Here is a 13903-nt window from a genome sequence, read left to right on the forward strand (position 1 = left end):
GGGGGGGGTGGAAATAATGTTATGATATTTACATTTTGAATTAATTACAAAAATAAAAATACTCAAGAAAAGTATCAATAGTACTAAGTACTTGCTAATTCAATAATAAAAATAAAAAGGAACAAAAAATTTATTTGATTGTTATATGATGTGTATCCTTTAATTTTTTATAGATTGTATTATATTCCTGCACACTATATTAATAATAAAATACAACTAATATTTATTAAATTGATATAATATATTAGATCATAATTTTATAAGATTAATATTCTGTCAAATTTCCGCACATCGCGCAGGTTCTTATACTAGTGTAATTAAAAAGCCGAAATACCTAAAACAACTATCCATCATTGCTCATCTTTTGTTGCTTGTCGCTATATCTGCATCCCGAATAAGTACCAAAAGTCAATGCCTCAAATGCAATCAAGGAAGAGAAATGAGACATTGTTTCCTTCAAATGTGAATTCATTCAATTTAATTCTCCCCCATGGAGAAAAAGTCAACTGCCCACATGAATAACAACCCAAATCTTGTAGCTGGACAGGTTTGTCCCTACATGAATGAATCATTTCACTACAAAATATAGAGAGAGAAAAACGAGTGTACAGACGAGTAAGATGGTCTGCAAAGACTATCGTCTGAATCAATTTTGAACCTAGGTACCAGTTTTTGATCCTTTATGTGCTTCACAAGTTAATGCCAAAGCTTACAACAAAAACCATTCGGTGGCCTCTTGCTGGATATCATTTCTGAAAAGGTATCAACCAATTGACCAGCCAAGCTACCTGGATCATCAATTAGTGTTTGAATGAAGGTATTTACCACCCTACGCTCCTGCTCCGTTGATCTCAAGCTAAACCAAGTAAGCAACTTTAACCTGAACTCCTTCTCGATCAAACCCTGACATTCCAGCCAACGGATGATCTTAACACAGTATTCAAAGTTCTCATCCAAGCCCCCTGTACGAATTCGGATAGGTGAACCATTGACCAAGGTGCTATCAGAGTCATGTGTCTCACGATTATTGCTAGTTCCCCTCTTCCGACAATCTTCCATCTGAGAACCAACAGCTGATACATCTCCATTCTTCCCCTGGTTCCAGTTCTGGGAATCTCCACTACCATGTGATCCGGCAAGACCATTCCTCTCATTGTCATGAGAGGTGGCATCATCAACTGCTTCAACAGTCTGCCCTAAAGTGCAGCCAGTATCTTCATCTCTGGACGAGGGGGTTAACTCTTCATTTAAATCGGGTACTGAAGCAACATTTAAGTCAAGCTGGCGAGAAGTAGATGGCTTCCTCTCTTCCTGTACAGGTTCAGGCTTAACAGTACTACAAGACTCGCAGCATTTTGCAAATGAAGGTCCACAAAATCCCTCTAAACATCCTTGCTGTTGAGCCCATGCCAGTCTTAGAATTTTACCAAGGTCTCGGACCTTGAATCCAGAATCAAACTCAATGTCTTTTCCAGTGTAGTAGCCCTCTTTGGAGCCAGAGCTTCCTCCAGTATCCTGATTCACCTTCCTTTTGTGTCCTGCTACTGAATCAGACTTCTTGTGTATTATCTCAATACTCTTTGTGAAACACTTCGCCTCAGAGTGTCCCACATCACTGGTATCTGTATAGGAAACTATCCGAAAAGAATACTCTGTGCAAGGCTGTAAATTCGATATCAAAATCCTTCGCTGAGTTCTTGGAAAGACACAAACAGGTTCTTGTGTATAAGTGTCTTCTCTGGCCTTGCAGTACCAGAGCTTGTAGCCCTTGACATCTTCAGAAGATTCAGCTGATACTTCTATCAGAACAATTACAACCGAAGTTGACGTCACTTCCTCAAAAAGGAATTTGCACGCTGCAGGAAGTGAACCCTCTGGCAAGAAGTAGCAACAGGAAAGTATTACTAATAAAACACTGTAGATTCAACTTGCTACAAGTCAGTGCCACCTCTGAAGAATAAAATAAGAAATGGTACCTGAGGAATTAGAAGGTTTGTTAGTCTTTGTTGCCAGCCATTCATCAGCTTTCTCAATGGCAATCGAGCACAATGACTGAATATCGCTGGCAATAGAAAGTCTGCTAACAATTCCCCGAGCCATCTTCGATGATACTCCATTCACTGGGCCCACTTCCATCTCCAATTTGGCCTTGGCTTCTTTAACAATTTCATGGAGTTCTTTAAATCTGGATGTCCCGTCCAGCAGCCTGTAACTCAAGTATATTCTGTAGCAGAGGATGTCAACACGACGAGCATCCTTAGCTACACAAAGCTGTTTCTTCCAAAACCTACCAAATTCCATAGTGGAAGAGAAAAAGGTTCAACAAACACGACGAGATTAATAGCATTATACACAAGGAGATAACCGATGCTTCTCTTCATGCAGGAGGGCCAAAAGTGGACGGGTATTACTGTACAGTTATTGCCAATAAAGAGGATTTCTAACATCTACTAGCTTTTTGGAAATGCCATAGCTTGACACTCTAAAATTCACTCAAAATGATTGCTCATTCTGCAAACTATAGTCTATACATCACTAGGTGGAAACGTTTCTTAAGGTTAACATGCTGTTAGTCAAAAATGAGCTATTAACGATTCTAATCGACCCAGAAGAATTCAATAACAGTACTACCTTTAAAACTTAAATAACTAATCAACATTGAACAGAGAAGAAACAATTAACACCTTCAACACTGCAAAGTGACACTTGGTAGCAGGAAGCTTATAAGAGAATTCAGAAGGAGATAGCTTCAAGACTGATCGTTCTGTCTATCACACACGCATATTGAAAAGTGAAAAATATTATACGTCTCTAAAGGAACTTACCGAAGAATTCCTGAGACTTTACCACAAGAAGCACAACAATAGCTCCCATCTAGCTGCATCAGTTGTCCTAGATCAACGACTCCCACCTTCTCACGTTGGAGGGCACACTCAATGTGGCAAGTCAAGCCACACGAGCCCCCCTGACCAGATTCAGATGTGCACTCCAACCAAAGACTAGGATCCTTGTTATCATCAAATAAGTGACAAATGCAACAAGAGCACCTTTTGCAAAAAGTGTCATCTATAGAAATAGTGGCCCGGCATGCAGCATTTTTGCAGATCCATGAATTTGAACATTTCACATCTTCACACGGCTCCGTAGCTGGTGGGATTCGGAGAGGGTTTTCCCCTTTCCTGTGCTGCTTTCTAGAAGAATGATCCTTGGGACTTGAAGATGCTCTTTTTTGCTCTTGAGTCTTAAATTGCTTTTTACTCAACTTTGGGAGTTGCTCAGACATTTTGCACTTAGATAAGATCAATTGCTTCCCTTCCTTGTCCTGGTAGAACTCTGAAAGATCTTTCCCTGGACCAGATTTCAGGACTTTTTGGAGGGCCTCTAAACTTGAATTTCTCTGTAGTTCTTTCTCACTGGACGAAGCACTAAGAACGCCGAAAACTGGATATAAAAAACATATGAGATAGCATACAGAGAATCTACAGCAGTGGCGAAACAGAAAAAATGCGTGGATCCGACCAAAAGATATGACACGAAGAGTTGTATCGATTTTCCATTCTTGCATTTAAAGTAGATCTCAGACACTGAAGCCTATCCTTGCTCATGAGATCCCTATAAATGAACTTCCATATGAGAGTCCACCATAGATGCCTTAGGTAAAAAAAAAAAATTGCTATGATTTGGTGCTTATCACATCTGTATCATAAGTGAGTCAGGAAAAGATATATTTTCATTTGGTTTTGAGTGCCAATAACTGACATTTCATGCTTTTTTTTTAACGGTAACTGACATTTCATCCCTTTTCAAGGTGAAGTCAAAACTGCATGACACTTGAACGTGAGCTTAAAAGGGAATCGAAGTTTATTCTATCATTTATTTAAACTACTCACATCGACATTGGAGAAGAATCTTATAGTGTCACATCTTTGGTCATATAAATTTTAGCACTTTTCCTTTGCAGGTTGACCCCCAAAAGGTAATGAAGCAAAATAATAGGTCTAACAATGTTTACTATTGTTCACAAAGTGACAGAGGGTAAACTCCTGTTTATCGTACATTAGATGTCAATGTTCATTTGTTTCATAAAGAGAGACAAAATACCATCTTCCTTTGGAAGTTTCCAAGAGCTACAGGCATAGCATCAGACAACTAGAAAAATTCTATTTCTATGGCAATAGACAAATCACAAAACCATGTTTTTCCCATCTTAATAAAGAATCTATCGAAAAGTAAGGGATAAATCTCTCCTATTATTCATACAGATTTCATACCATTGGCAATTTCCTAGGCAGTTTTACTCTCAAAGCCAAAACTACACCAAAAGAAGCCACCTTTCTCCGTCTCTTCATTTCTGGGTTCCAGATAACCAGGCCACACAAACTTGTGCCTGGAACAATAGCAAAAGCCTATGAAGTGTCCTATGCAGCTATGGTTTGTTTTACTGCTACTACAGGCCCCAATTTCATACTTCTTTACTCTTCTTATCGGTTTATCGATCGTCTAATCCATGCAGAACCTGCTTTAACATTCACAACCTAGGTAGATCTAATGTGTTCCATTATAGCATATTGTTCATCCAGTTCGTAACAACTGCATAATGGCTGTTGTTTAAGTTAATAATAACATGGTGATTGGAAAAATGTAAGGAAATCTAGTTCTTGTAATAAAACATTAGATCTATGTTGGTGTCACATCCATAATTGCTTTAGACAAACATGCAAATATATAGAGACAATTTGACTGAAGTGGGACTTCAATGTTCCATAAAATATGTTCCCAAGAATGTTAATTGCACCCCGTCATGTTTATCATGATGGACACCAAGTTTTATAGGTCATCTGGTAGAAAAGCAGTGCATTTACAGGATAGTTGAAAACCCCAGCAAAGGCAAAGATATTCACAATCAAACTATGCTCATAATCATACCAACCCTTAATATAACATCAGTAAGAAAGTCATCTCAACTAACAGAAACTTCTCTTTATCTGACAATTCCCTTCATCTATTGAGCATTATTTCGTAGTTTTATCCAGTTATCATTTTCACTTGTTTTACAAGTACAGTAACACAGATATTAGAGCAAACAACTTCAACATACATGGTTTTTGGATAAGTTTCATCCTCAATTCAGTCTTATAGAGCTTCTGAAGTTATACTTGAATCATATAGAACATGACAAATTTAAAGCATTCACGCTGAAACTTATAGCGCTATCCACTTCGAAATGAGTGAAAAGGAAATCAGAATGGGAAGTTAAATTGGATGCAGGTCAAAAGATCGGGTGCCCCACCTTCCCATGGTTAAGACTGCAAGCCTTGGGCTAAGAATCGTTAAAGTACATCCTGCCACAGAAAGAAGGGAACCAAGAATTGAAGAGTAAATACGGGAATTACTGTGACTATTCTTTTAAAAGAAGAATAGCTCTAGATATCTTACCTAAGTACCACAGAAGTCTGGATAGGATTTTAACGAGCAACCTACAGATCCCAAAACAAGAATTGAAGAGTAAATACAGGAAGTATTGTGACTATTCTTTTAAAAGAAGAATAGCTCTAGATATCTTACCTAAGTACCGCAGAGAGCTGGATAGGATTTTAACGAGCAATCTACAGATCCCAAAACAAGAATTGAAGAGAAAATACAGGAATTACTGTGACTATTCTTTTAAAAGAAGAATAGCTCTAGATATCTTACCTAAGTACCACTAGGGGTGGCAAATGGGCTGTTTGGGCTGAAGTTGGGCGGGTCAAGATGAGCTGAGTAAATAAATAGGCTAATGCCCAACTCTGCCCAAAGTTTATTTGGGTCAAGATGGGCTGGGTCATGGGCTAAATAATGGGCCATAACCCAACCCGCCCAACTTGACCCAAAATCTTTTCAATATTCTCATATTTAAACAAATCAAAATTCAATATGTTTTGAAAAAAATTAAAAATATATTCACAAATAACCTCCTCTGACTCAAATAATGATATGTTGTGAATTATATTGCGATACCTCAAAAATAGCCTAGTGCCCGTCTTTTATTTTATTGATAAAAATTTTGTTTGTTATTTTCTCCGTTGTGTTAATATGTTTCTACTTTATTTTCAAACTTTTTCATGTTTGATGATGGGTTTCATCAACAATAATTAGTTAAATAATTCATTTTCTCTATCAATAAAATTAATGTCAGTCCACTTTGTAAAATACTCAAAATAAACCTATTAATACATTTTATAGAAGTTGCCAGTCTTCAAAATTCAAAAGTTGTAGCAATTTGGTTAGTTGTTCATCACATTGATTTGAAGACTAATACAACTTCTCTTCACTTATCTCTATTTGGTGATTAATTATAATGTAGTTAAATAATTTTCTCTATTAATAAAATTAATGTCAGCCCACTTTGTAAAATACTCAAAATAAACCTATTAGAACTTATACAGAAGTTGTCATAGTCTTCAAAATTCAACTGTTATGCATCCCTGTTTACTATAATAATATATATGTATATAAGTTAATGTACTACTCTCACTTTTTTGGTGAATAGAATTAAAAAAATTATTTCATAATATATATATATATATATATATATATATATATATATATATATATATATATATATATATAAACTTGGAGAAACAGAATAAAAAATTACTAATTACCAAGTGCGTGAAAATGTGAAACGAATAACTGAACAAGAGATTGAGCATTTTAATGGGTCAAGGTTGGGCATCATCATGGGTTCATTTGGGCCGATGATTTGTGATGGATTAACTTGGGCTACCCCAAAATAGCCCATCTTTAAAACTGTTCCAGCCCAAACCCATTAAAACTTGGGCGGGTTGGGCGGGTCAAATGGGTTTGGGTTAGTTTTGACACCCCTAAGTACCACGGAGTCTGGATAGGATTTTAACGAGCAACCTACAGATCCCAAAACAAGAATTGAAGAGTAAATACAGGAATTACTGTGCCAATTCTTTTAAAAGAGGAATAGCTCTAGATATCTTACCCAAATACCCCGGAGGTCTGTATAGGGTTTTAACAAGCAATCTACAGATCCCGAAACAAAAATACAACCTTATTTTAATGCAGTTTATCTTGCTGAGGTGGGACAAGGTAGATAAATTAAGCAATAAGATTAAGTGGAAATTCTCACCTCCAGAAATCTACGAAAGAAAGCCAAACAAGAATGTAGCAGCAGCAACCCCTCCCTGACACAATCAGATGTTAAGATGCATAACTGATGATGCATCTCTGCAGCTCAGGCCCCTAAAATAAGCTATAAACAGTTTCGTGAAATATTGATTACCCTTGTGAACAACATCTTAGGAACAGGCCTTCAAATTCCATGATCAGAATTTTGACAAGATGTATACCGAGATTCAGAATTTCAACAGAAACACAAACACACAATAAGCTGCAAAGTTAAAATTTTACGGACTACTCATACCAAAACAACATGTTGTTATATTGCATTGAGAAGGATCATATATGATTTTTGACAAATGAGCAAACAAGAGGAACTTCTATGAGTTTTGCTAAGAGCAGAAGATAAACATAATGAAGCTGCAGAAGTGCAACACAATTACTTTCCCAAATTTTGCGAGATGGGAAACTGAAATCAGTTGGCTGAATGCACTCAGAAAAGTAAATTCAAATAAAATGCTGTGTATCATTATGTTAGCAAATTGGCACGCTTTTCCAGTTTCCCCTATCCTTTTGAGTGTTATTTAAACTTGCAAACAAGAAAATGTTCGTTCGATACATAAAACAAACTAATTCATACAAAATGGGTTCATTTGTATACACCAAAACCTTTTTCTTCTTTACATATATCAGCCATATATCAAATCAACCAAACTATCTAGCAACTGGGAATTCTCTTTTCACCATTAGTATGAACAGAATGAAATGACCTTCAGATATTTCTTATATCTCTCTCCCTACTAAGAAAAAACCTTAAATCTATATCTAGATAGTCCAAAAACTAGATATAACGGTGCCATTCCCCAAGCTGTTTCCCTTTCACTCCCAATCTTCTGTAGCCTCATTTCGTCATCGCTTCATCCACTGTATCCGATAATAACCCCGAGATGAACAACGAGAATACTATGGTCAATATCTGTCCCGTAAATTTGGTATGCAACAGCAGGTGGTTTCTATTCACGTTCTATTCCTTGCACAAGTAATAGCAACTCATTACAATTCATTTCCTCTTCATTAAGTTATCGGCTGTTAAAATTGTATCCCTCACTGCTCCAAGTAAAGAATGCTACTGCCTTCAGCGCCTTACTGCTCCAGATATTCTTCCACACCTTCCTCATATCCATTTTCTTATGGGATAGGGTAAAAATTAATATTATTGAACATGGGAAACACCCGTATATAATCTACACAAAAAATTATGGTTCTCTACAAAGCGCACCCAGTCTTCTATACAAAGTGGAACCGCGTGGATGCACCTAAAAAAACCTAGAAAAGGAGGTTATTCTGCATATGCATAAAGTCAGATTCTACCCCATCAAAAATAGGCTCTCATATTCCTCTTTGTAGAGAACAACAAAAGTAGTGCCTTCTCTTCTTTTGTGGGCCCAACTATGTAGCATCTAGGTTACTGTATCTGGCATCGCCCAACGTGCGCTAAACTAATTTAACACTTCTCACCACAGTAGCATTGCCACATAATTCAATATGAGGTGGTTCATATCTTCACCTGAGCATTTACACATAGAACAGTGCATATGCAATTCTCCTCATTCTCAGATTCTCAGCTGCCAGGCTGGCACCCCTTGCTACTACCAAGCAAAGCAAATCTTTTTAGGCGCTCTAGTATCCAAGCTGGTGAATGGGAGAAACTAGCTTCCTCTTCCACCAACAACTTATGGGAATTTATGACTTGACAGTAAACATTCCATCTCTGCTTAACCCACATCCGCGAATCGCGGCTAGTGTGTAAACAATTAAGCTTGTAGTTGTTCCACCAGACTTTGAAATTTAGTTACACTTTCCAGCCGTGCAAGCTCCTCCTGAATCTCATGTTCCACAGAGCTCCATCCTCATTTTGACCACCTGATTTGTTGTACTGTAACTTGACATTCTATAATATTAGGTAACATTTTGACTTATCAAAACGCAGTATTATGTAACATGGACTTCAACACATTCTCTCTGAACCCACCCTGAAATTAATTATGTTTTATCTCCTACCCGAAATGAAATGTTGTCACTGAAGGCGTCCCATTCCCCTACGATGTTCCTTCAAAGACCACAGTCGAAAAATAAAGAGATGTTCCTAGTTCTCCATCCCCTGTCCAAGGTTCCATATTGCTACTAGCATTTCCCTCCATAGAGCCCTCTCCTCGGTTCCGAACCTCCACAAATAATTTCCAGCAACGCTATGTTAAACACTTTAAGGTGCTTTACCCAAATGACCGCCTCCTAGCAGCCAAGATGGTGCTTCCTAAACCTATCTGTTGCATCCCATAAGTTCATATGAAGCAGTTACACTAGCTAGTGCTGTAACAATGAAATAGTATGTGTAGATGAACAATAGTGTGTTTTTTTATGAAGTATCGATAGTGTATTTTTTTTTATTAGTACTTCCTTTTGACAAGTATCTTTTTTGCCACCCTGTTAACATCTTCTCAGCTCTTTTAATGACCAGGTTCTATGATTCTTGGTTTTGATTTGATGTAATAAACCGCAACCCAATTGCCCACCTCTTCCATTGGCATGATCTCGAACTCCTAAGGTTGATCTTGAGTTCTAACACCGCTCAAAACCACATGAAAATGTTCTGAGCGTGCCAGTTAGGTCACACCGAGCTTCAACACCTAGCGCACGTCCAAGGCAAGACTTTGGTACCATTATAAGAAGATGACCTCAAGCCTAACTCAACCTCAAAAGCTAGCTCATGAGGTGAAGATTGCCAATACCATATAAATTGACAAAAGTTGATTCTCTTAAATAATGTGGGCCTCGAGTATGTAGAAAATAGGAGATGTGAGATTTTTACGATGTTTTCTCGAGTATGTAGAAAATACGAGATGTGAGATTTTTACGATGTTTTCCCCTAGACAAGCGCAACAAAACACCTCATGTTGCCTCCTATGGCCGTTCTATTCATCATCTTGCTAAGTTTTCATTACCAAAACAAAGAAACATGGTTGATAAAGGGTCTCTTATCTAAGACCCCTCGAATTCCCAAAAAGTGTGCACAAACATTCCCGAGGATCGATCATCTAATTGTTTGTATGCAAAACCTAAGTGTTATCAAAGGCAAAAAGCGCAAAAACTCTCTAAGGTTTGTTGGGGCTTTAAGCGCAAAACGCAAATTAATGAAGAAAGGGATAAATGGAGAAAAACCACAAATTATGTAGGTGTAGTCAAAGACTAATATCTATAAGCATGAATACCAAATATATGGACAAAGAAATTACATAAAATTTACGATAAAGTGAAATATCAATTATTTAGTGTCGCCTCTTCAGGATTACGCTCATTGGCAAGGAAAAATATGCCTTAGAGCCTTGATGACAATGCTGAAGCACCCGTTAGGTGAGGCAAAGCGCTCAACATGTTGTGAGCCTCGCTTCAAGGCTTAAGCGAGCCTTTTATAACACTTCCTAATCCACTCTCCCACCTACCTCCAAGTATTATCCTCATCATAACAATATCCACAACCTCCCAAATTACATGGTTGTGGGCTCTTGAAGGTCTAGCTTGCATAATATCCTGGCTCGCCTTTCTTACTTCTATAATCAACCACTTCATTTGCACCCATTTTCGCACAAGAAATTTGCCTTCCTTCAACAAACGCATTTTAGAATGTAAACATTGTCTTGTCCACCATCTCCTTAAGTGATAAACTTTGGAAAGCACCTTAAAAATTATATATTAGATGCTTCTCACTAGATTAATAAGCATGTAGTATTTGATACACAAAGCTCCTCCCTTTTGGCACAATACATTCCTTTCAGAGTCTTCTGTTGATAAGCAGCAATAGTATAAAATAAATCTTCATTGATCATGTTCCAGTATTATTGAAACCTATGTTGCAGGGACTCCAAAATACTGCCGCACCTGTGTCGGATTCTCCAAAAATACACTGCTTTTGGAGAATCCGACACGCACCCGGTGACATTTTCAAAGAGAACTAGCAACATAGATTGAAACAAAACCAAGGTAAATTCATTGAAGCATGGTGCCTTATCTCCTGCACGACTCTATAACACCTCCCTCACCTCTTTTCTTTTCTCTCTCTAACCACTCACGTCCATGTGTATACAGGAATTCATAAAATCCAATAGTTGTCCCTCAACCCTCCTCGCATTTATAACACATGCCATTCACATACTCATATTGTATGAACTTACTTCTCATATTTATCCTTGCTATCCTATGAAAGTGCTTTGTGTTTGAGTTTCCATTCTCCATAAGGCACTCGATTTTCATTGTCGCTATTCTCCTATGCTATTGCCAAGAAAGTTATGTCCTCTTCCCTTTCTTTCACCCTGTACTATAACCCCCTTCCCTTTAGCACTCCCACCTTCCCGTAAGCTCCTTCATCTGTACTTCTACCCTTCCAAGAGCCTCCTTATTCCACATGCTTATGTCCAGTTTTAGTATATGAGCTTCTTTGCCAACTGGAATGATGATCTACTGGTAAACTTTCTAGCATCTCCCCTCTCCACCTATCAAAGACCTTATTTCCATAGTTTGCCACTTTCAACCATACATTCTCAAATATAAAAGGGGTCGTGAATTCCTTCATAGCTAGCATGACTGACGAATGATCCAAAATCACCTTGGACAATATGACTTGCAACACTTTCAGAACCAATGCCTTAATGTGGTAAACGCTAAGAATTTGTCAAGTCTTGATTTAGAAGTTGAATAAACTGACCTTGCCCAAGTAAATCCAGTCTTTTCAGAGGAAGGTAAATAAGAAAATGTTTATTGATTAACTCCGAAAACTCCATTGCCCTACACACTGCTTTACATCCCATCCTTTCATTCAAAACCCTAATGGTGTTAATGTGCCCCCTATCACTCACGTGATATCCAAACCCGTCATAGGAGTAGAAAACTAAAGGTTCCCACCACTTACGTCTTGCCTCCTACAACTTTGCCCATAGTGTTGTATTTTTAGATCTACAATCTTCGAAAGCTAGGAGAATCCGCTCAACATCTTCGTCGCTATAGTGTTGTCAAAGGCTCATATAAGGAGCGCTAAAGCCTTGAAGCTCAGAGAAACTCAAGACGGGAGCTTCCCCTCACTTAGGTTGCGCTCCAATGTAGGCAAGGCACCCAAGGCGTGCACCTCATCGCCCATAAGTTCCATCTTGCATATATACTAAACAATAAATATGATCCGCAAAAAGATAGACTAACTATTACGAAATAACATAATGAATGAAGTTGTTACTCTTTTTGCATATTAAATACATATTTTTGCTTTTTTCTTCGTTGTGCCTTTTTAACTAAAGCCCACATGTTTATTGCATTTTGTGCTTAAAGTTCAGATAGACCTGGAGCGCTTTTTAACACTGTTTGCCTTTGACAACACTAGCTTTATCTGAATTGACATAAGATTTATTGAGAAAATGTATCTAACAAGAACAGTTCCCATTGTCCTAAACCACCAATAATTCCCCCCGCTACTCCTCTGGATTCAAGATTGGTCCATACCCACCCATTTGTTACTCCACACTCTTCAAGACTGGTCCCAATCCATTTATACTCCACACTCTTCAAATTATTGCATATGTTACTTGTTTTGCCATTCTTTCTTAGAAAACGTTAGAAGGGAATCGTCCTTTCAAGAACTCCCTTAATCACCATACTTTTGTCAGGATCTTTGCCCCATAAATTTCATGATATTATTTTAGTCGTGCTTAAACTAACCGCACTTTCTACTCCTCACCTTGCTCCCTCCTGCCCCTTATCAATACAAGAGCAAAGAAGAAAATAGGAAACGACAAAGGCGCCGAGATTTATAATACTTCTCCTGGAAACAAACCAACGATCACACGCACAAAAATCAGCACATGCATCAACATTCAAGCAAGAATATGCGAAACTAACATGGGATTAATTGAAAAACCAGCTAACCCAACAAGAAATAATGAAACCGTTGACCCCAAAAACCCAACAAAAAAAACAAAAAAAAACATGCAAAGAACAATTTTTGCTATTTTTGAAATTAGTGGTGTCGTAGTTCCTCACATTGCCCATATTCAACAAGAAAACAAACAATACCCAGCAACCTCCAGAACTTAACACCTCATCACAAACAAGAAAATACTTAAACCAAAAATAAATATAGCACCAAAAAAAACAATTAAGCTTTAATAAAATTTCACAAAAATAATCAACTAACACAATATGGGAAGAAGAGTAACAGATCTGAAAGCAAACACACTCAGCTACAACAAATAAAAAAGAAACAAATAAAACATGGAGAAAACAGAGGAATCTGAGGAAAGTACCTTGCGTGAATAACAATGCAAGGAAAGAGGAGAGAAAAATTTTAGGGTTATCAAAGGGAGGGGTTTGAAGGGGTTTTGCGAAAAATCCTGTGTTAAAGGAAACTTCGCTCCTCTGTTAAATGTTAGTTGGTGATTTGTTTCACGCACGCTAATAGGTTTGGGAGGCGAAAGAGATGAAACTCACGCGTAGGTTAGGCGCGTGGTACAGGTGAATCTTTTAGAAAAGCGCAGTGGTTGATGCTAAAGTACATGATCCAGTTGGCTGTTTTACATTTCGCTCATGTCTGAAACGCGTTGGAATCGAGCGTGAAGATAAGGTTAAATCTTACTAATATATTTTCTGTTGGGGGGTAGTTCACTTTTATATCATGCATGTGCTTTTACATACCTAAATTGATTTCGCTATTGTACATTTATACACGTTGGAACCA

General features: G+C 37.7%; 1 protein-coding gene across 15 annotated transcripts; it reads right to left on the reverse strand.

The window, feature by feature from the left end:
* On the reverse strand, positions 396 to 13612 carry LOC109228243 (VIN3-like protein 1). 15 transcript variants are annotated; one of them, XM_019393447.1, is made up of 7 exons: positions 13473 to 13612; positions 7139 to 7193; positions 5437 to 5477; positions 5291 to 5342; positions 2826 to 3441; positions 1977 to 2287; positions 396 to 1874 (listed from the first exon to the last, which is right to left on the reverse strand). In XM_019393447.1, the coding sequence occupies exons 5-7, from the start codon at positions 3281 to 3283 to the stop codon at positions 697 to 699; spliced, it is 1947 nt and encodes a 648-aa protein (XP_019248992.1). In that variant the 5' UTR covers positions 3284 to 3441; positions 5291 to 5342; positions 5437 to 5477; positions 7139 to 7193; positions 13473 to 13612; the 3' UTR covers positions 396 to 696. The 15 variants fall into 15 exon arrangements, with proteins under 15 accessions (XP_019248992.1, XP_019248968.1, XP_019248986.1 ...); XM_019393423.1 differs by having other exon boundaries at positions 5437 to 5606; XM_019393441.1 differs by having other exon boundaries at positions 5437 to 5606; positions 7139 to 7251.

The sequence above is a fragment of the Nicotiana attenuata genome, chromosome 1 (assembly GCF_001879085.1).
Source record: "Nicotiana attenuata strain UT chromosome 1, NIATTr2, whole genome shotgun sequence".
In the NCBI taxonomy this organism is placed as follows: domain Eukaryota; kingdom Viridiplantae; phylum Streptophyta; class Magnoliopsida; order Solanales; family Solanaceae; genus Nicotiana; species Nicotiana attenuata.